At 42.1% G+C, this 24,031-nt stretch overlaps 1 protein-coding gene across 1 annotated transcript; it reads right to left on the minus strand.

The window, feature by feature from the left end:
- Positions 1–2,081: 2,081 nt before the first annotated feature.
- Positions 2,082–18,086, minus strand: LOC146963198 (nuclear factor 7, ovary-like). Its single transcript, XM_085767686.1, has 3 exons — positions 18,009–18,086; positions 8,391–9,775; positions 2,082–2,328 (listed from the first exon to the last, which is right to left on the minus strand). The coding sequence occupies exons 2-3, from the start codon at positions 9,756–9,758 to the stop codon at positions 2,299–2,301; spliced, it is 1,398 nt and encodes a 465-aa protein (XP_085623812.1). The 5' UTR covers positions 9,759–9,775; positions 18,009–18,086; the 3' UTR covers positions 2,082–2,298.
- Positions 18,087–24,031: the final 5,945 nt, after the last annotated feature.

The following is a 24,031-nucleotide window of genomic DNA, read 5'->3' on the forward strand; positions in this document are numbered from 1 at the left end:
CGGTCCCAGGGAGAATACTTTCTTAGTTGCCCCTCTGTGTGGAATTCACTTCCTACCCACATAATAATAAAATAAATGATTTAATACACTATGTAAATGGTTGCCGCGAGGCATAATAAAATAATTTATTTAACAATAAATATGTTGATAGTTGTTGTATTCCTTGTAAAAGTTATTCAATGTTTACTCATTTTAAACGTGTCCAATTTATTCATTTCATTCAGCACTTTGTGTTTATTAGACTAAGATGACTTTATTGTCATTGTACAACTGTACAACAAAATTCTGTTGGCACTTCTCAGCCTACTGAAACAGATACTGCACCACATAAAATCATCAACTTCCGGGTGGAAAATATTGGCCTAAAATGGTCAGATTACTTTGGGTTTGGTATATCCATGTTCAGGGAAACAAATGGTTCCAATTTGTCCAAATACTGTGTATCTAACACACCTAGAGCACAAGTTGTGACAGAATAGTTTTTGAAGAATCTGCAGTTACTGCCTTTTTCCTTGGTATGGCGCCACATTTTTGGCAAGTAATACAAAGCAAGAATACAGTAACTGCAAAATAGGGGTAAAACATCAAATCAAATATGAAAATTAATATGTTCCTTCAGATCCCACATAAAACATGTGACCGCCTGGTGGAGGAATATGGGTTTTGCAAAAGCGCCCAAGAACTGACATCTCTGCATTGTTGGTGAATGAGCAAGTGTGGTCTTTTCAATAATTTAAGGACATTTATAGATCATCCACGTTAATAGCATCATTGAGGATCCTTTACAGATAAACTTTAACACATAGGAGAGTAAAAAACAAACAAAAAAAACAGTTGTGTACATTAATGTTTCAATCTACATTTTGTAATAAACAAATTAAAAGTATAATCTGATATGACCAAGACACCTAAAAACAAAAACACGGCCGTTTTCATCAACTTACAGTTGTTTTCTGGGCGCTTTTGCAACACCTATATCCTGCCACTAGGGGGCGCAAAACCCTTACCACGGGAGTCAATGTGTGTCGTTACTCTCTTTTCCAGTGCATTAGGTTCAGGTAGCTCTGAACCATTTTATAGCTACGCTGCTATAGGCCTAGACTGCTTGGGGACACATCTGGTTACACAGAGCCCTCTCCTCCTCTCCTCTCCTCTCTTCTCTTCTCCTCTCCTCTGCTCTCCCCTCTCCTCCTCTCCGCCCCTCCTCTCCTCTCCTCTCCCCTCCTCTCTCCTCCCCTTCTCTCCTCTGCTCTCCGTACATTTTTGAACTGTCATTTTCTGTTGTACTTTGTAGTTTGGCCTTGGTGTCTTGCACTCTCTCTGTTAACCAACTGTTTTCTTGTCTGTAACAACATCTCTGTCCGGTCTGTCCGTCCTGGGTGAGGGATCCCTCCTCTGTTGCTCACCCTGAGGTTTCTCCGATTTTTCCCTGTTAAAAGGGTTTCCATGGAGTTTTTCCTCAGTGGATGTGAGGGTCTAAGGACAGAGGATGTTGTTATGATGGGATGTAAAGCCCTTTGAGACAAAACAAACAAAAACGGTGCTATACAAATAAAATTGCCTTGCCTTGTATCTTCGGGCATTTCCAAAACATGTATGCATAAGTACCAATTTCTCTATCACATTTATTACAGAGGAACTGAGAACAAGCCTGCCTCTCAACAAAGGTGTATAATGGAGCCTGTGGTAATTCAACATTTATAGTGACAATTGTTATGAGCACTGCATCTTATACATTAAGCCATTAATCATGATTAGGATTTGCATTGGTTCATTTACATACTATCTACACTGTACTGCGTCTGCATTGTATGTATTGGTTTCATTTTATCTATTTGTTGTTATTGTTTCTGTAGTGTTGTATGGATTCTGTTCTTTACATGTGTGACAGCTGACAGTCACTATGCCTCGAATTGAAACTTGATCATGTAAACCAGACAAAGTTTGCTGAATATAATCAATTATCAACTGATGGATTAGGCAGTGTTGTTTATTTTTTATTTCTTCTCATCAATTTATTTTACATCGTTCCATAAACAGTGGCAACGATAAAAGCTAATCAAATATGAACATGAGAAAATGACTGAAGTAGTTTTACAGGTAAAAGGGTCGACAGCAAACATTCACAACACAGAAGAAGAAAAAGGGAAAACAATGAACAATTTAGAAGCCAGAGAGAAATAAACGGGGGCTGTAATAATGAGGCAGCAGGAGGACAGGTGCAGTTTAACAGGTTCAATTCTCTGACTTGTCCCTTTAAGAAATCAACATTATAAAAATGATCGTCCTCTTTATCTCCTAACTGCTCTGCTCCACTGTCACCGACACCTTCGCTGGAAACAGCTTCACTGGCAGGTCATTATAATTGCCAATACATGGAAACACCGTCTCAGTGAAAGTGTGTGTGAAGGTGTGTATGTGTGTGTTAGTATCACGATCAGAGAACGACAGTTTTCCTCCGTTGAAGTCCAGATTCACTCTGATCCTCTGGAACTTCTTCTTCACTGGGAGATTAATGTTTGGAGCTGATGGTGAACGTGCATAGTATGTACCTGCACTGAAACATATTCTCCATGATTCAGTCAGTATGTCGTCTCCCTTCCTCTCCACAGACTCTGGTAGCACGCCCAGTGACCACCATGTATTGTCTCCAACCTCGACATCCCAGCTGTGAGTCCCTGAGTTAAAACCCTCAGAGCCCAGGACAGAGCCATAAGAATCCATCCTCTCTGGGTTGTCAGGAAGCCTCTCTTTGTGTCGTCCTACTATCACACTGGCCCGATCTTCAGACAGGATGAGATATGCATCAGCAGTGTTTGGGTCCAGAACCACAGGACTGTAGGAGACCATGTCCTTCATCTTGTTCCAGATGTTGAAGGTCAGGTTGCCCAGGTGTTTGGCCTGGTCTATCAGAGCTCCTGGCTCCAGCTGTAGATTCTTGCGCAGCAGGCTGATCTGCTGTTCGAGCTGCTGGATTTTTTCCTCGTCAGCCTTGAAGTTGAGCATGAATGAGGCGTCTTCAGCTCTCAGCTCGTCCTCTGTGGCTGTGACTTTCTGTGAAAGAGCTTCTCCCTCTCTGCTCAGAGCCTCCATCTTCTCCTTCATCCTCTGACTCTTCTGCTTCTCTTCCTCCCACAGTGCAGCCATCCTGGCCCCCTCTTCCTCTTCTAGAAACTGGTGAAGCTTGTTAAACTGCTCCCTAATCTGCCTCGCTGTGTGTCGGGCCTGGACCTTATTGTGTTCTGCTGTTTGATTACAATCCATTTTAAAAGCCTGTAAGAACATCCTTAGAAGCTTAAAAGTTCCCTCACGGTTTCTCTTGGGATAAGAAGCAGCTTCACTGATGGGTCTGAATCTGTGGTTTTTGTGTGTTTCTGTATCTCTGCAGATGAGACACACTGGCTGCTGATGGTCCAGACAGTAGAGTTTGAGTTTCTCAGAGTGCAGACTGCAGAGAGGCTCTGAAGATCTCTGCTCTCTCTCTAGTAAGAAGCTCTCACACAGGTTCTTCAAAACCAGGTTACAAGGTGGTTGTTGTCTTGAAGACCTTGTCTTACAGACTGGACACAGTTGATCTTGTTTCTCCTCCCACCATCTCTTCACACAGTCTTTACAGAAGCTGTGGCCACAGGACAGAAGGACAGGATTTCTGAAGACCTCCTTACAAACTGGACAGCAGAGATCCTCCTCTAATCTGGAAGCCATTTAGTCGGTGAGTGAAGCTGAAAAGACAGAAGACAGGAAATAGAGTCAGTCATGGCTCCCCTCCCTCCACTACGGTGGGTCACCTCTTACCTGGACAGGCCTACATCTTCATGATAACTTATGCTGAACAGCTAAACCGGTCTGGAGCAGGTTATGTTCCAGATTGAGATCGCCAGGTATAAATGCTCCGCCTCCTGACCAATCAATTACCTCTGAAAATGGCATCACCGTTATTCGGTGTGTGAATATTTGCTACATGAAGTGTCAAATGTAATAATAATAATAATAAAATAATGTGAGCATCTCTAAGTGAGATACGTTTTATGTCAGTCCCGTGAAAAAGTATCTGCCCCCTTCCTGATGTCTTACTTTTTTGTGTATTTGTCACATTTAAAATTCGTTTTATGATCTTATTATTAAATATTTAACATTTAATTATAATCATAATTAGACAAAGTACAACTTGCTTTCACTACAGTAGATGGTGATCCAGTCATTGTAACACTTTAACTCTTTGCATAATATTACTTTCATTAAAAGTGAATGATTGAAATAATAAATAGTAATTTTAAGTAGCATAATCTCATAACTGCATTTCTAACGCTCACAACAAAGCAAACCGTTTGAAAATCGGTGAAAAACTGAGTGAGTCCTGGTTATTTTTAGTAGACCATGCTCCAGTCCAGAGGGTTGAGGCTCTGAGGGAGGGAGCGGACTGAACCAAGATGGCGGCGTCGCAGCAGCGTCCAGTAAAGTCATCTAGTCTTCTACTATGGAAAACCAAACCCCAGACTTTAATCAAACTCACCTTCAGTGTGGAGTGTCGGCAGGTTGAAGCAGCAGTGTTGTAGCTGGACTCACAGGAAGTTGTTAGTTTGGTCTCGTCTCCTCGTCAGTCTGCTGTGAATGAAGGGGAAGCAGCTGGGATGTTTTCCCGGGTAAGGGGGCGGAGCTTAAAGAGAGTAACGACACGCATTGGTCTAATGGAAGCGCCTCTTGATGGTGGAATATGGGTACTGCAAGAGCACTGTAAAAGAGAGTAACGACACCACCATTGACTCCCGTGGTAAGGGTTTAAGGGTTTAAGGGTTTTGCGCCCCTTAGTGGCAGGATATGGGTATTGCAAAAGCGCCCAGAAAACCCATTCACTCCAATGTATGTGTGTTGCTCACTTGCTTGTAAATTGATGAAAACGGCCGTGCTTTTGTTTTTAGGTGTCTTGGTCATATCAAATTATACTTAGAATTTGTTTATTACAAAATGTAGATTGAAACATTAATGTAGATAACTATTTTTTTTGTATTTATGTGTATAAATGTCCTTAAATTATTGAAAATACCACACTTGCTCATTCACCAACAATGCAGAGATGTCAGTTCTTTGGCGCTTTTGCAGTACCCATATTCCTCCATCAGGAGGCGCTTCCATTGAACCAATGCGTGTCGTTACTCTCTTTTCCAGTGCTCTAGGTACTGCAACATTAATCGCCCCCTTGGGACAAAATATATTGATTGATTGATTGTAAAAGCGCCCAAGAACTGACATCTCTGCATTGTTGGTGAATGAGCAAGTGTGGTATTTTCAATAATTTAAGGACATTTATAGATCACTCACGTTAATAGCATCATCGAGGATCTTTTACAGATAAACATTAACACATAGGCGAGTAAAAAAACAAAACAAAAAAAGTTGTCTACAAAGTTATAAAATCAAGGAGACACAGTTTGTAACATGTTGTAATGCCACAGTTTATTGTTTCTTTTGGATCCCAATTAGTCTTCATTGAAATGGAGACTATTCTTCCTGGGGTTCACATTAAATCAAACAGAGACAATTTAAACATTACAGCATTTTCACAAAAGAATTACATGAAGTCATTCAGCATAGATGTATTAATATGATTAAAGAAGAATTATAAGAAAAATTACATGAGGCCATTCAACACAAATGTATTTCATTAAGGAACACTCTCGTCATTGATTAAAACCATTTATTGCAACAAATGGAATACAGTTAGGCGCTGAAGGCTCCACTCCGGAAGCTCCCTGGATTGACAAGTGTATGCTATGTTGCTCTAAAGAGCGCAATAAATAACCCTCCGGAGTGGAATGAAAGCACTGAGAAGACATGGAGCGATTCTAGACTCTGAGGCTACGTTTATGCGTAGTAAACAATCTGAACAGAAAACACAAAAGTGGCGTTGCGTTCTCACTTTTCATTCTGCGTTTAGACAAGCGTTTTTGGGGAGGAAATCCGCGTGCATACTGTGACTGTGACTGTGGATCAATGTTGTACGCACGCCAGGCAGCGAGGTGGCAGTGTGCCACATTATAGAGGGTATGCACATGACTTCACGGTACTCTGAAGTCGCTGTGGAACGTCCACTGAGTGGCAAAAAGACGAGTGGCAGAGCCGCCAAAGTTTAAAAATGAGCAAGTAACGAAGCGATTTTCTCCGAGCCCACACAAGTCTGACATGTCTAGCTTTGCCAGCAGGTAAAGCATGCATGACCTAACAGAGCTGCTAGACATCTTGCGGATACGTCTCACTCTGACCGAGTTACATTCAAGAACCTGTTCTCAATGACGGAAAGTAAATTCACTGGAGCGGTCTTTTTTTTTGATCGATCAGCTGTGTTTACAGTTTCAGGTGTCATAGTTATGATGTTTAGACAAACAATTAGTCCTCTAACACATCCTACAGTTTGACTGGTCAGAGTTTTTCAGAATAAAAGCAGCTCGTGTTTAAGTGTCGGGAGTCACGGTCAGGACGACAGTAACAGCTGTAATCTGGTCCTTCTGCACAGTAACAGCAGCCTGTCAGTCACTCTGCAGGTACCGCGCTCACACTGTGTGTTACTATGGTTACAGGAAGTGTCCGTGGAGCCGACGGTTTTCCTTTTGACATCACTTTGTTTTGATATAAGATATTTTATCCAGTTTATGAGTCCACCGCTATCCGCCAGCATGTTGAGGGACGCTTGTTTTGCCACTCAGTCCGATCGAACGGGGCGTTGCCGAGGGCAACGTGACGTAAACGCATACCCTCTATACACAACATCCCCCCAAACTATCCATGGTGCTGAACTGGCTGACGTTGTTTACACTCTGTGTCTGTCTCAGGGACTGGGCAGACCTGTCCCACTTGCTTTCTCCCCCACTCCGTTATGGGAAGTCTCCCGTCCCACAGAGTAAAAGAAACATTTTTTTTCTTCGGAAAGGTGTGGGGTGGGCTGTACGCCAGCAGACTTTTGCGTTTTCACCCTTTACATGGGGACGCAACGGCGGAGCGTTTTTAAGATTTCCACTCTGGAGGGTGGTTTCACCTTTTTGCGTTTTCAAGCCCCCAAAACGCTGTCGCCGTCTAAACGGAAGGCACATCCGCTAAAATATTTTTGCCGTTTTCATCCGTGAGCGTTGTCGTGTAAACAGGGCCTGAGACACTGAGAAAGTGGAGGCTGGGATGGCGGAGGCAAACTTTGACAGCGGCAGCTTTGTGTGCAGCGGTGTAGAAGGGGAGATCAGTGTGACAGCCGAGATTGAAATAGGACGCCTATTGTGGGTGAATGAGTGTGATTGGATAGAGACTAATGGCGCTTTTCCACTAGCGCAGCAAGGAACGGCCCGCTTTTTTTGCTTTTCCAGGTGCCCTAGTACCTGGTACCAGGTACCATTTTTAGTACCTCCTCGGCCCTGGTTCCAAGCGAGCCGAAGCGATACTAAAACGTGACGTCAGCCGACTGCCTTCCACTGATTGGACAGAGCATCCTCGCTGGAAGAATCGCGAGCGCTACGTCCGACATGAGAATCAAACCCGGAAATTTGTGCCGACCCAGCCCCGCTGAGGAGGAACTAGAAGAACTCAGCTGTAGTGGAAAAGCACCTTTACCGAGCCGAGGCGAGCTGTGCCGTGCCGTGCCGTGAAAGTGTAGTGGAAAAGCGCCATAATGGGCTGGCTGGCTGTCAGCTGGGGCTTGTAACTTCCGTGTCCTGCATGAATTTGTGCAAAGGTTCATTAATGATAATATAGAAGAATTATATGAAAAATTACATGAAGTCACTTGAAGTAAATGTATTAATATGATTATATAAGAGTTAGCCTACATGAAGCATTAAATGAAGTTATTCGACATAAATGTATTAAGATGATTATAGAAGAGTTATATGAAGCATTAAATGAAGTTATTCAACATAAATGTATTAAGATGATTATAGAAGAGTTATATGAAGCATTAAATGAAGTTATTCAACATAAATGTATTAAAATGATTATAAAGAGTTCAACATAACTTTATGACGAATCACAGCTTCCTTCAGTTTCACTGTAAAACTCGACATTCCAACAGTTGTGATTAAGTGAGACGTTTGAGGTCTGACAAAGAATCAGAACTCTGAACTTTTTATCAGCCATCATCAATAGTAATAATCATATCGATGGGTGATGTGACGGCGGCGCCCGTGGGGTTGCTGGCCTGCTCCATGGAGCTCCTGAAGGCCCGGTAGGGGGAGGTCGCTCTGAGGGGAGAGTCCCTCCTCCTACTCCATCGTCTCCTCCTCGGTCTGCCCGACTCTGAAAGAGGAGGAGGAGGAGGAAGAGGAGGAGAGGGGGAGAGGAAGAGGAGGAGGAGGAAGAGGAGGAGAGGGGGAGAGGAAGAGGGGGGAGGGCTGACAGTGTGACACTGAGACCTTCACTGGTAACAGCTTCACTGGGACTTTATTACCTGTGATAATGTATGGAAACATCTTCTCAGTGAAAGTGTGTGTGAAGGTGTGTATGTGTGTGTTAGTATCAGGATCACAGAACGACAGTTTTCCTCTGTTGAAGTCCAGATTCACTCTGATCCTCTGGAACTTCTGATCTGGGAGATAAATGACTGGACCTGATGGTGAACATGCTCTGAAGTATTTACCTTCATAGAACAATATTTTCCATGATCCAGACCCTATCTTCTTCCCCTTCCTCAGCACAGACTCTGTTAACACACCCAGTAACCATAATGTACTGTCTCCAACCTCGACATCCCAGCTGTGAGTCCCTGAGTTAAAACCCTCAGACCCCAGGACAGAGGGGAACCAAAGACATCTCTCTGGATTGTTAGGAAGCTGCTGTTCGTCTCCTAGTCTCACACTGGTCAGATCTTCAGACAGGATGAGTCTTGGATGAGCAGTGTTTGGGTCCAGAACCACAGGACTGTAGGAGACCATGTCCTTCATCTTGTTCCAGATGTTGAAGGTCAGGTTGCCCAGGTGTTTGGCTTGGTCTATCAGAGCTCCACGGTCCAGATGTGGATCCTCCAGCAGGGGGCGCTGCTGGACTCTTTCCACTGCAGCCTTGTAGTTGAGCAGGAATGAGACGTCTTCAGCTCTCAGCTTGTCCTCTGTGGCTCTGACTGTGTGTGAAAGAGCTGCTCTCTCTCTGCTCAGAGCCTCCATCTTCTCCTTCATCCTCTGACTCTTCTGCTCCTCTTCCTCCCTCAGTGCAGCCATCCTGGCCTCCTCTTCCTCTTCTAGAAACTGGTGAAGCTTCTCAAACTGCTCCTTAATCTGCCTCTCTGTGTGTCGGGCCTGGACCTTAATGTGTTCTGCTGTTTGACCAAACTTCACTTGAACTTCTTCAAAACCCTTTAACTTCTTCTTCAAGGGCTTCAAAGTTTCCTCAAGTTCCTTCTTGAGTTGTGCAGCAGCTTCATCGATGGGTCTGAATCTGTGGTTGTTGTGTGTTTCTGAATCTCTGCAGATGAGACACACTGGCTGCTGATGGTCCAGACAGAAGAGTTTGAGTTTCTCAGAGTGCAGACTGCAGAGAGGCTCTGAAGATCTCTGCTCTCTCTCTAGTAAGAAGCTCTCACACAGGTTCTTCAACACCAGGTTACAAGGTGGTTGTTGTCTTGAAGATCCCGTCTTACAAACTGGACACAGTCGATCTTGTTTCTCTCTCCACCATCTGTTCAGACAGTCTTTACAGAAGCTGTGGCTGCAGGGCAGAACAACAGGATCTCTGAAGACCTCCTTACAGACCGGACAGCAGAGATCCTCCTCTAATCTGGAAGCCATTTAGTCTGTGAGAGAAGCTGAAAACACAGCAGACAGGAAGTGGAGTCAGTCATCCCAAGCCACAACCACCAGATTCACGCACCAAGAGTGAGTTAGTTTGGGCGCCTCATGTTAGAGTGCAAAATAATAAAGCAAAGGTTCCACTTTCAATTACAGCCTTACGTCGATCACTATCAGGGTGGGAGATGAGGAGGAAGAGAGGGGAACAACCAGTCAACCAGCTAAGAAGAAACCAACTCTGGGTTCTCTCCTTAGCAGAGTCGCCCTCACAGTCATCTCAACGCTAGAGCAACGCTCACATGCTGAAATGGCCATTTACGTGCAAGATGTAATTGCGGTCGATGAGCGGCCCCTTAGATGGTGGCAGGTGAATGAAAGCAGGTTCCCGTTACTTGCAAACATGGCATGGAAACATATGCGCATCCAGCAACTAGTAGCTATACCTTCCGAGCACATCTTCAGTCGAGCAGGTCAGGTTGTAACTCTGCACAGCAGTTGTCTTAAGTCAACATGCTGGTTTTCCTCGGAAAGTCTTCTGTGTTTATGTTTTTTAGAAACCTGCCTTGGGACTACGGCTGAAATTTAGCAGTTGTGCTAAGTCCGGCACATTTACTGATGCTTAATGCGTCAGTGTTGATGAATGTGCACTGTCCCAATTCAATAAAGAAATGAAATGAAATGAATAACATGTAACCAGCAATAAGAAACAAGGGAGTTTTTCTGTTGTGTTTTTTGTTTTAAAGGGACAACGAGGAGTTTCTGTTTGGTTATAAAAAAAAGTCTCTCATTAATGTGGATGAATCTACGCTACCCACACTTGTTAATGGGCCCTTTTTAAATGTCCCTGATGGTCTCAAGTGTGTGTCATTTTTCATTCTGGCTGTCCCAGCCATGGCTATTCTGTATTTTGTACCTTGTTTGTAATTTTGTGTTTACTGAACTGTACAGCACTTTGGTCAACTTTGGTTGTTTTTAAATGTGCTTTATAAATAAATTGATTTGATTTGATTAGATTTTTCGATAAATCTATGGTTTTGTCTCTATGGTTATTTTGTTATTATTAGTGGTGGTGGAAATGCTGGGCGAGCCGACCAGCGTTTCTTTACTTTCGGTTTCGTGGCGAGTCATGGGAATAACGCCGCCGAATCACCGTTTATGGTGGGAACTACGACGGTATGTGATCGTCTTCCAACCTCTGACTTTAATTCTTGATGAATGAAAACATGAGTCTGTCTTGCGCCGGTCAAAGAATTTCACGGTGCAGAGGCTCATAAATGTAGTGTGGAAACACTTCGCTTTTCCAAAACTCCTCGTTGTCCCTTTAAAAGTTTATTGTAGGCCAGGCTGCGCTACAACAGTTTTATTTAAGTAGCCTAATGTAAAAGCACAAGCTATAAAAGCATGATACCTCCTTTGATGCTTTGCTGTTGTCCATTTATGTCAGGCAATCTATCACAATATGTTTGTTTTGTCAATTTGCAGTGAGGCTAAAATATTTCGCCCATTGCCATTATCCCTATAGTCATAGCAGTAGGTTTGTTACCTTTAATCGTGGGTGCAAGCTATTTTTAGGAAGGCGGAACAGAGCCGTGAGCTGCTCAGAGCTATGCTATGGAGGCTCATTAAATTTCTTGGTTTCCCTCATCAAACTCATCAAATACACAATCCAACAACTTCACACGCTCTGGTAGACAAGTTGTGACCTGCACATTCACCACACTATGAGATAATAACACAACGTTACCAGACAGAGTTGTTTTAGAGGCAAATACAGAGACTGCTTGCTGAAAAACTGCCCCCGACGGGAATGTGCAACAGTGATTTTGCATGAATTTACCTCTAAAGTCTATGGGGGGAACAAACTGCGCATGTGCAAACAGCCACATACACACCATATTGGCAGAAGAGGCAGAGCAGCTCTGTGCCTCTGCTCTGAAAACAACGAGACGGCGAGTGGCTTCTACAGCCGCTGCCTGGCCGGAGGTAATCTCAGTTGAGTCGCGTTTATTAGACTATGAAAATCACCAAATGCTGACACATTTAACCCTTTGGTAAAGGTATCTGAAATAAAAAAAATTAACCTTAGATTAACTAAATAATTTAATTATCCCTGACAGCCTAGGTGAGGCACTGCCTCACCTGCCGCCCCTGACTGCATGTCACTGCAGGGAGGACAGATGGTTTGAAAGGAGAAGGAAAAAGCCATCTATGTAAAAGTGGAAAAGTCATCCCTTAATAGGGGAGGGGGTCTACGACACCACCTATCTCCCATTTACAATGCTGCTCTTTAATCTACACCCAGGAGTGTAAACAACTCCTTTCTTCTCTCCAGAGAAGAAACCATCATCAAGGACAATTCACACCCAGGTCATCATCTGTTTGAACTGTTGCCCTCTGGCAGGCGTTATAGGTCCACCAAATCCAGAACCACCAGATTTACAAACAGCTTTTTCCCAAATGTCATAACACACTTAAACAAATATAGATGACAACCCCCCCAGCCCCCCTCTCATTCATGAACATTCACTGTTGCACTTTGCATTTCTTGCACTTTCTGTATTGATGTTGTTGGTTTTATTTATTGTTTTATTGCTTTTACTATTTTACTATTTATTGATTGTATACCAAGTGGAGTAGCAACATAATTTCGTTGTACTGATGTATAATGACAATAAAGGTTTTCAATTCAAACTCAACCTCACATTCTCTCCACTAGAGGCCTCACATGACTCTAACAATTGTCAAGTGAAACTCTACTGAACACAAGTAGCCTACTGTACTTTTGTGAACACCCCCACAGAGGTTAAAAACATGAGTCTTACTCCACTGTTTGTCAGACTAGTGAGAACTATCAGACCGATGCGTTGCGAACTGATGAAGCCACTTGAATAAGAGGAAAAACGTCTTCCTAGACAAATACAAGTCCAGTTGTCTTCGATTCGATTTGTTGTCCAGAAATGACGATGACCAAGATGAATGAGGACATCTGGTTGAAGAGTTATCCAGTTTACAAAAACAAAAGAATGGGACTATCCAACAAGTAATCTATTGAGTTTATGTCTATGTATAAGCTAGTATAAACTCACTAGGCATTTGACAGGCAATTCTAACCCGAGCCAGTTGGTCCCAACTGTACGCGATCGATTGCCAAGCGAGCCAGGCCGGCGGGAAATGTCCCGGTGTCCTCTACTGACTTGACTGAAGTTTACTGTGACTCTGAGTCCAGGATTTAGTCAAACTCACCTTCAGTGTGTGGAGCGTCAGCAGGTCGAAGCAGCAGTGTTGTAGCTGGACTCACAAGCAGTTTGGTTGTCTCTTCTTCAGTCTGTGACTCTGTGAGTGAGGGGGAAGTCATGTGAGGTATCATGAGACACAGGATATATATATACATATGTATATATGTATTGAGAAGGAGGAGATTGCCTTGCACAGCAAGCCTGATGAAGCCCACATGGGTGAAACGCGTTGCTGCTTGACTTTTTAACTAAATAAATAAGTGTTTATACGACCCGTTTGTGTGCGGTGGAACTCCTTCCCTTTTTTTTAAATACGTATGTCTATGGTACAGAGGGGGCGGAGCTTCTAGTTGTTCTTCTCTATCTAGCATAAAGTCCTCACTTCCAGGAGAGGAAGTATTGATGATGTGATATGATCCCTTTAAGAATAAAGTGTTGCATATACTGTAACCATAATTATTAATACATTCATGTGGCACCCCCAGAGTGATTCATAACAAAGATCTAAGATACAAATGAAAACGTGGCGTAACTTTATTTTGAAATTTGATTCATACTTTTGTTTTTTCACCAGTTACATAAAAAAAGAGAGATGGAGGAGAAAGAGTGTGCTGAGTAAAACCACATTGACATCACAGCTGAAATGTTGACTCTCACCTGTTGATTATTGGTTATTGATGATCAGCTGGTGATTGAAGGACACTGTCTTATATCATTATCCCTCATCTCCTGTGTCCTTTTTTTTGTATTTTCTCATGTCCTTTCTGCTTTGCTTTCTTGAAGTTAGAGGAAAGAAATGTGTAGTAAATGAATAGAAAATAGAAATAGAGCAAAGGGGAAAAGAAGAGGAAAAGGGTTAGCAAGACAACAGTGTAATATCTTTGTGTTATTTCAGGTTTATCTTGTTGTACTGAACATTTGTGGGAACATTACATGGTCATGGCAGCGTCACCTTCATTCTACCACTATTGCACTACTAGGACTTACTTGTATATTACATTTAGCTGAGCCTATGCTGCCACCTATTGGCACATCTCCAACATGACAGCAACAACTTTCCCTATCTACTACAGAAAGACAATGGAGAAAGGAGTAAAACTTTACAGGAAAACAGGACTGATGTAAACACCGGGCTGTTTTTGTTTGACTGTGTCTTCTTTATTTTGTTTTATCTATCTGTTTAGACTTGTCTATGAGGACATATGCTACAATAAAGAAAGCAGCCTATAGAAGAAGTGTAGTTATGACTGAACGTTAGAAATTCAATGTCATTTAACTCTAAATTATTCACACAGTCAATTAGGTTAGTGGAATATACTTACACTGGATTATTAGCAGGCATGAAAATGAGTCAGGGGTGAAACGGGTGAGAAGGATACGAGGGTCCAGGGGCATGCTCCCCTGGAAGAAAATTTGTAATAGGCCTATTTCATATTTAAAAGCATCAATCTGGTGCATTTTGAGAAGAAAACCAAGCATTATTACAAGACAGTATGAATGTAATAAAGTGATACATGGTCACATTATGCTATATAATGAGACTGACACATTCTCTCATGAAATGTGCAAAACCACAACTGTAATAGTGCAATCTGCCGCAGAATGAAAAAAGCAAGCTCTTAAAACAGAGTTCCTTCCCCAAGACTGTCTGTCTGTCTGTCTGGGTATGTCTGATTTCAGTATGGTATGTCGTGTTATTGTTTCGTAGTTTAGTCTTACATTGTGCTGTAGGACTTGAGTTCGTGTTTTTTTTTTTTTTTTGAAAAATCTGTTTATTGGCATTTGTAATTAAACACACACAAATCACAGATTCAGTAAATGTACACATTAAGCCCCCCGCCCCCCTCCCGCCACCCCATTGTCCCAAATCCTCTAAGAGAAAAGAAAATACAGAGAAAATAATGTGATAAGGGGAAAAAAAAAAAAAAGTGACTTGAGTTCGTGTTTTTCTGTATGAATGATATACTTTTTGAAAACTCAATAAAAACACTTTGATTATTATTAATGCAGAGTTCCCCAAATTTAGGCTAGGGCCAAAGTATGTCAAGTGTGCTAAACCGAGGGCCAAAAGGTTTTTTTGCCAGTAAAAGTTGATTTTTGTACAGATAATGTTGCTGCTGGTGCTATTATTGTTGATAAAACTGAAGACAGGATGTAGTACATTCTATGTAATAATTCAGCATGCCTAAGAATATGCAGGCTTGAAAAACAGCCAGTGTCCTAACGTAGAGCAGTGCACACCTTATTTCTCATGTTGCTCTTGTAGAGTGAATGTTTTTATCAAATTCAACGCTCCCTTCAGGCGTCAATTTCACCAAAAAATTATTGATTTCCATGGCTGTATTAGACAGGGCTCAACTAAAATTACTACTTTTTACCCACACGGTCATATCTGTTCATGTGTTTGAGACTTTATCACCTGAGGCAGATCAGAATAAAGTTTATTGAATATAATCGATACTCAGCTGATTAAATATGTTGTTCCTGATCGTTTTATTGGATCTCAATCAGTTTACATAGAGACAACAATCAACTCAATATCTATGAAAAACAAAGCAAATATGAAGTTGAGAAATTCAGTGAAATCATTTTACAGATGAAAAGGTCGACAATAAACAGTTAAGAAGAAGAAAGGGGAAATAAAACCCAATGTGAAGTCAAAGAGAAATAAAGAGTGTTGGTAATAATGAGGCAGCAGGAGGACAGGTGCAGTTTAACAGGTTCAATTCTCTGACTTTTCTCTTTAAGAAATAAACTACATGATAAATATGATTATCCTCTTTATCTCTAACTGCTCTGCTCCACTGTCACCGACACCTTCACTGGTAACAGCTTCAATGGGACTTTATCAGCAATCCGAATGAATGGAAACATCTTCTCAGTGAAAGTGTGTGTGAAGGTGTGTATGTGTGTGTTAGTATCAGGATCAGAGAACGACAGTTTTCCTCTGTTGAAGTCCAGATTCACTCTGATCCTCTGGAGCTTCTTCTGATCTTTGAGATCAATCTCTGGACCCAATGGTAAAATTGCTGAGTATTTACCTCTATAGCAACACAATCTCCATAATCTTGGAAACTGCTTTCGCCTCCTCTGCGCAGACTCTGCTATCACACCCAGTCCCCACCATGTATTGTCTCCAACCTCGACATCCCAGCTGTGAGTCCCTGAGTTAAAACCCTCAGAGCCCAGGACAGAGGAGTACCTATCAATCCTCTCTGGATTGTTAGGAAGCTGCTGTTTGTCTCCTCGTCTCACACTGGTCAGATCTTCAGACAGGATGAGTCCTGGAGCAGCAGTGTTTGGGTCCAGAACCACAGGACTGTAGGAGACCATGTCCTTCATCTTGTTCCAGATGTTGAAGGTCAGGTTGCCCAGGTGTTTGGCCTGGTCTATCAGAGCTCCACGGTCCAGCTGTGGGTCCTGCAGCTGCTCGAGCAGCCCGAGGAGCTGCTGGATTTTTTCCTCGTCAGCCTTGTAGTTGAGCAGGAATGAGACGTCTTCAGCTCTCAGCTCGTCCTCTGTGGCTGTGACTTTCTGTGAAAGAGCTGCTATCTCTCTGCTCAGAGCCTCCATCTTCTCCTTCATCCTCTGACTCTTCTGCTCCTCTTCCTCCCTCAGTGCAGCCATCCTGGCCTCCTCTTCCTCTTCTAGAAACTGGTGAAGCTTCTTAAACTGCTCCTTAATCTGCCTCTCTGTGTGTCGGACCTGGACATGAAGGTATTCTGCTGTTTGATCAAACTCCACTTGTAAAGCCTTTATCCCCCTCCTTGTGAGCTCAAAACATTCCTCACGTTCCTTCTTGAGGTGTGAAGCAGCTTCATCGGTGGGTCTGAATCTGTGGTTGTTGTGTGTTTCTGAATCTCTGCAGATGAGACACACTGGCTGCTGATGGTCCAGACAGTAGAGTTTGAGTTTCTCAGAGTGCAGACTGCAGAGAGGCTCTGAAGATCTCTGCTCTCTCTCTAGTAAGAAGCTCTCACACAGGTTCTTCAACACCAGGTTACAAGGTGGTTGTTGTCTTGAAGACCTTGTCTTACAAACCGGACACAGTCGATCTTGTTTCTCCTTCCACCATCTCTTCACACATTCTCTACAGAAGCTGTGGCTGCAGGACAGAAGGACAGGATTTCTGAAGACCTCCTTACAAACTGGACAGCAGAGATCCTTCTCTAATCTGGAAGCCATTTATTCTGTGAGTGAAGCTGAAAAGACAGAAGACAGGAAATAGAGTCAGTCATGGCTCCCCTCCCTCCACTACGGTGGGTCACCTCTTACCTGGACAGGCCTACATCTTCATGATAACTTATGCTAAACAGCTAAACCGGTCTGGAGCGGGTTATGTTCCAGATTGAGATCGCCAGGTATAAATGCTCCACCTCCTGACCAATCAATTACCTCTGAAAATGGCATCACCGTTATTCGGTGTGTGAATATTTGCTACATAAGTGTCAAAAATAATAATAATAAAAAAATAATGTGAGCATCTCTAAGTGAGATATGTTTTATGTCAGTCCCGTGAAAAAGTATCTGCCCCCTTCCTGATGTCTTACTTTTTTGTGTATTTGTTACACCTAAAATTTGTTTTATGAACTTATTACTATTATTATTATTATTATAATTAAATATTTAATATTTAATTAGACAAAGTACAACTCGCTTTCACTCTGGCTACAGTAAATGGTGATCCAGTCATTTTAACACTTTAACTATTTGCATAATGTTACTTTCATTGAAAAGTTAATGATTGGAATAATAAATAGTAATTTTAAGTAGCATAATCTCATAACTGCATTTCTAACGCTCACAACAAAGCTAACCGTTTGAAAATCGGTGAAAAATTGAGTGAGTCCTGGTTATTTTTAGTAGTAGTGCTCCAGAGGGTTGAGGCTCTGAGGGAGGGAGCGGACTGAACCAAGATGGCGGCCGTGTGGAGACGCCGCGTCGCAGCAGCGTCCAGTAAAGTCTACTCTTCCTCCAATAAAAAAAAAGAAACCCAGACTTTAATCAAACTCACCTTCAGTGTGGAGTGTCGGCAGGTTGAAGCAGCAGTGTTGTAGCCGGACTCACTCACAGGAAGTTGTTAGTTTGGTCTCGTCTCCTCGTCAGTCTGCTATGAATGAAGGGGAAGCAGCTGGGATGTTTTCCCGGGTAAGGGGGCGGAGCTTAAAGAGAGTAACGACACGCATTGGTCCAATGGAAGCGCCTCCTGATGGCAGAATATGGGTACTGCAATATCGCCCCCCTTGGGGACAAATAAAAATATTGCTTGATTGCTTGATTGCTTGCAAAAGCGCCCAGAACTGACATCTCTGCATTGTTGGTGAATGAGCAAGTGCGGTATTTCCCAATAATTTAAGGACATTTCTAGATCACCCACGTTAATAGCATCATCATGGACACCTTACAGATAAACATCAACACATAGGCTAGTAAAAAAAAAACCAGTTTTCTACATGAATGTTTCAATCACCATTTTATAATTTAAAAAATTATAAGTGTAATTTGATAAGACCAAGACACCTAAAAACAAAAACACGGCCGTTGTCTTCAATTTACAAGCAAGTGGGCAACACACATTAAAGCAGAAGTAAGCAATCCGGTCGTTTTGGCTAACTTCTTGTCAGCCGATGGAGTTAGCAGCCCCCGCCCTCGTCATGGATCTATTGGTCCTCGTCCCTACGTCACCACATTCACGAGCATCCCTTGGCTGCACACCATAACACATCCATGCTGCACACATTTAATTTAAATACATGTTGTATTTAAGTTATTTCAGTGCTCAAGGTGGGACGTAGACTGGGGCCATTGACTCACTGTTTACTTCTCGAAACGGCAAAAACATGTTGTTTGATTGAACTTATGGTTATGAATATGAGCTTTAGCTAAAAGTAATATTACTTTATTTAATATTATTTATATAATATTGATGTAATTGGGGGGTTGTAATGGGACGTACCAGATGTTCTACGTCTGAAGCCTCACTGGTTCAGTAAGTGGTTCGAGTGGTTTAAGAACATTGAATAACATCCCCACAAAATGTTCTTTACTGTTTGTGTTGGGGTTTTCCAATTTCCAAGCACCGTGGAAAAAATATTGTTTCTTAATATAACTATTTAAGACTTAGATTAACACAAATATATCACTTACTTCTGCTTTAATAAAAATGAATAAAGACATAATCATTCTTTTGAAAACAATGCAACAGTTTTGAATAAATATCTCATGAGGACTAGTCAGACCGATATGCTGCGAACTGAAGAAGCCCCTTAGATCAGAGACGGAACGTCCTCCTAGACAAGTAAAAGTGCAGTCGCCTTCGATTTACTCTGTTGCCAAGAGCCAAACCCAAAGTTATAAAATCAAGAAGACACAAATGTGATAATATCACCATTTATTTTTTCTTGTTTCTTTTGGATCCCATTAGTCTTCATTGAAATGAAGACCACTGGGGTCCATATTAAATCAAACAGATAATTAAAACATTATAGCATTTTCAAAATCACAGCAAGAATACAGACTTGTTTGATAAAAGATGGCCATTATTAATAGAAGCAATGCCAAAACTCTAATCGCCTCCACCTTTTTCTTCTTCTTTGGAGCGTTGTTTTTCTCACTTGTAAAGTACACATACTGTGTACTGTTGTTTTTCTCACCTGTAAAGTACTCGTACTGAAGCAGAATGCTGATCGGGGCTAATGGAATGGAGATGAGAATTGGGCTGTTGGAAATATGACGTACAAGTACAAGAATATGGACTGATATTTACAAAGATATATTCAACAGGTAGAAAAAAAAAAAAGGAAAGACTTTTAAAGAATTTCAAACAAGTATAACTGTAATATACATCTCCTCTGTGTTTGTTAAGTTTGTGTTTGTATATAGGCTATGTGTCAAATAAAAAATAAGTAAAAAAAAAAACATTATGGCATTTTCAGAGAAGAATTACATGAAGTCATTCAACATAAATGTATTAATATGATAATAGAAGAATTACATGAAGTCACTCAAAGTAAATGTCTTAATGATTATAGAAGAGTTACATGAAGTATTAAATGAAGTTATTCATGATTATAGAGAGTTCAACATAACTTAATGACCAATCACAGATCCTTCAGTTTCACTGTAAAACTCGACATTCCAACAGTTGTGATTAAGTGAGATAATAATCATATTGATGAGTGATGTGATGGCGCCTCCTCCTGCTCTAACTCTCCATGGAGAGGAGGTGCACGTGGTGGTTAATGGCTTGAGGGAAGAGCCCCTCCTCCCTTCAGTCTCCTCCCTCCTCCTCAGCCAAACTCCTCTTCTCCTGGAGGGGAGGAGCTGAGGAGGTGCAGGAAGGAGATGGAGGGAGGAGGTTGGAGGGGAGGAGGAGGACAGGAGGACAGGAGGAGGAAGAAAAGGGCAATTAGAGCTTGGGCAAGATGGGGAGGGTAGGGCAAGGAGGGGTCTGGAAAGGATGGCAGGAGGACAACAACAATGACAACTTCATTGGTAACAGCTTCACTGGGACTACTTTATCATCAGTGGCAATGAATGGAAACATCTTCTCAGTGAAAGTGTGTGTGAAGGTGTGTATGTGTGTGTTAGTATCAGGATCAGAGAACGACAGTTTTCCTCTGTTCAAGTCCAGATTCACTCTGATCCTCTGGAGCTTCTTCTGCTCGGGGAGATCAATGTCTGGACTTGATGGTGAACATGCTGAGTATTCACCTTCACAGAACAATATCATCCATACTCTAGACGCTCTATTGTTTCCCTTCCTCTGCACAGACTCTGGTAACACACCCAGTCCCCACCCTGTATTCTCTCCAACCTCGACATCCCAGGTGTGAGTCCCTGAGTTAAAACCCTCAGAGCCCAGGACAGAGCAGTAAGAATCAACCCTCTCTGGATTGTCAGGAAGCTGCTGTTTGTCTCCTCGTCTAACACTGGTCAGATCTTCAGACAGGATGAGATATCGAGCAGCAGTGTTTGGGTCCAGAACCACAGGACTGTAGGAGACCATGTCCTTCATCTTGTTCCAGATGTTGAAGGTCAGGTTGCCCAGGTGTTTGGCCTGGTCTATCAGAGCTCCTGAGTCCAGCTGTGGGTCCTCCAGCAGGGGGCGCTGCTGGACTCTTTCCACTGCAGCCTTGTAGTTGAGCAGGAATGAGACGTCTTCAGCTCTCAGCTCGTCCTCTGTGGCTCTGACTGTGTGTGAAAGAGCTGCTCTCTCTCTGCTCAGAGCCTCCATCTTCTCCTTCATCCTCTGACTCTTCTGCTCCTCTTCCTCCCTCAGTGCAGCCATCCTGGCCTCCTCTTCCTCTTCTAGAAACTGGTGAAGCTTGTTAAACTGCTCCTTAATCTGCCTCTCTGTGTGTCGGGCCTAGACCTTAATGTGTTGTGCTGTTTGATCAAACTCCTCTTGAACTTCTTCAAAACCCTTTAACTTCTCCTTTAAGGACTCCAGAGTTTCCTCAAGTTCCTTCTTGAGTTGTGAAGCAGCTTCATCAACGGGTTTGATTCTGTGGTTGGTGTGTGTTTCTGAATCTCTGCAGACAAGACACTGGCTGCTGATGGTCCAGACAGAAGAGTTTGAGTTTCTCAGAGTGCAGACTGCAGAGAGCCTCTAAAGATCTCTGCTCTCTCTCTAGTAAGAAGCTCTCACACAGGTTCTTCAACGCCAGGTTACAAGGTGGACTTGACTTTGAAGATCTTGTCTTACAAATTGGACACAGTTGATCTCGTTTCTCTCTCCACCAGCTCTTCACACAGTCTTTACAGAAGCTGTGGCTGCAGGTCAGAACAACAGGATCTCTGAAGACCTCCGTACAGCAGAGGTCTGGAAGCCATTTGAGTCTGAGTGAAGCTGAAAAGACAGAAGACAGGAAGTAGAGTCAGTCATCCCATGCCACAACCACAAGATTCACACGCCAAGAGTGAGTTAGTTTGGGCGCCTAATGTTAGAGTGTTAAATAATAAAACAAAGGTTCCACTTTCAATGCATGCTGTTGTTGTGATTTAACACAACTATTAATAAAAAATATTAAGATGCCTTATACGGGCAGCTCCGTACACTGCCTTCTACACGGGGCAGCATTTATATTGTGATTTGGCACAACTGTAAATTTTAATTAGCTAGCCTCACACGGGGGCAGCATTTATGTTGCTCTAGTAAAATTATGGACAGAAATATTAAGATGCCTCACGAGGAAGCACCAAAATCCTAAAATGGTTATTGGCCATCAAATTAGTCAAATATTAATAATTACTACTGTATAAAAAATTAATGGGATTTAATTTTATTAAATCCACCTCGGGGGACCAGATAGCCAATTTACCAAAAACAGTCTCATAAATGTGTGCTAACTATTAACATAGAACCTTGTTTAATAACTAAGTTAATAATTATAAACAAAATAACATTATCAATAGTTGCAAAGTTCACATTTAAAGCAGAAGTAAGTGGTCCGGTCGTTTTCGCTAATGCTGCGTTCCAGGCAGGCTTTTGAAATCGTAAATTACAGCTTCAAGTCACAACTTACGACTTTGTAGCGTTTCAGGCAACCCACTCGTGTTTTTCCGACCTGTTTTACCGGTGAAAGTCACTATAACGGCCACTCGTAACTTCCGACCGGTGAACTCGTACCAGATCGAACTGGTACGACTTCACGGTCGGAAAAATACGAGTTTCCTTGAACGCACCATAACAGTCCTCGTCCCTACGTCGCCACATTCACGGCGTCCCTTGGCTGCACACACAGCCCTGCATGCCGTTCTCTCTCCTCATTGGATAAAAACTGTAGGATACGATAAAAGTTTTCTCCTCGGCTCAGAGCAGAGCAGAATGACTGACAGACCCGTGTTTCAGACCAAACACTCTATGTAAGTGATTGCTGTCGGAAGATATAACTATTTAAGACTTATATTAACACAAATATATCACTTCCTTCTGCTTTAAATTAAAATTTTATTTATTTATATGGCACCTTTCATGCTAGAAGCAACACACAAATACACACAGTGACATACAGACATATAGACCCTTTCAGAGAGTATAAACAAAGACAGGTGTGGCTCATTAGAAAACGCTCTGGTACACTAAATGGAATGGAGCCTTAATTAGTATTCTTGGTAACACCTGTCTTTGTTTATACTCTCTGAAAGGGTCTATAGAGACATACCAACTCACATACACCTACACACACCCACATACACACACACTCACTTCACAGGAGGAAACACTGGAGATAAAGACTAATGAACTAAGACTATTAAGACAGTAAACGCTAAAAACTAAAACAGTTGATGAAGGAAAAAATCTCTATTTGGGCCGTTGAGTTGTCCCGCACCACTTTAACAAAATAAACTCAAAACTCGCATAAAAGAAAAGAAAAATAAAAGCAAGGAACTTCATGCAAAGCATTACACTGCTAATGGCTTTACTAAATGAATTACAATTATAAAACATTACCCTTTTAAACAAGTAAATCAAACCTTCCCATTAACTAGTCTGCAATCCAGTCCTCCCATTAAGCTGCCCTGCTCTCCCTGCCTTCCCTCCCACCACGGGAGGAGCAGAGAGAAGAGGGAGCTCCTTGGTTTTATGTTCATATTCAGTCTAATAAAATAAATAATTGTATTTAAAGGCTGAACTGATCACTTCCTGTTCCTGTCACCCCCAGATTGTGATTCATAACAGAGATCTAAGATACAAATGAAAATGTGGCGTAACTTTATTTTGAAATTTGATTCATGCTTTTGTTTTTTCACCAGTTAAGAGAAGAGAGAAGTAGGAGGAGGAGAAAGAGGAGGAAGAGTGTGCTGAGTAAAACCACATTGACATCACAGCTGAGAGGAAATGTTGACTCTCACCTGTTGATTATTGGTTACTGACCATCAGCTGTTGACTGAAGGACATTGTCTTATATCATTATCTCTCATCTCCTGTGTCCTTTTTTGTATTTTCTCATGTCCTTTCTGCTTTGCTTTCTTGAAGTTAGAGGAAAGAAAGGTGTAGTAAATGAATAGAAAATATGGAGGAATAGAGCAAAG

The sequence above is a fragment of the Trachurus japonicus genome, chromosome 22 (assembly GCF_045865225.1).
Source record: "Trachurus japonicus isolate A0001 chromosome 22, Traja_1.0".
NCBI classification, from domain to species: domain Eukaryota; kingdom Metazoa; phylum Chordata; class Actinopteri; order Carangiformes; family Carangidae; genus Trachurus; species Trachurus japonicus.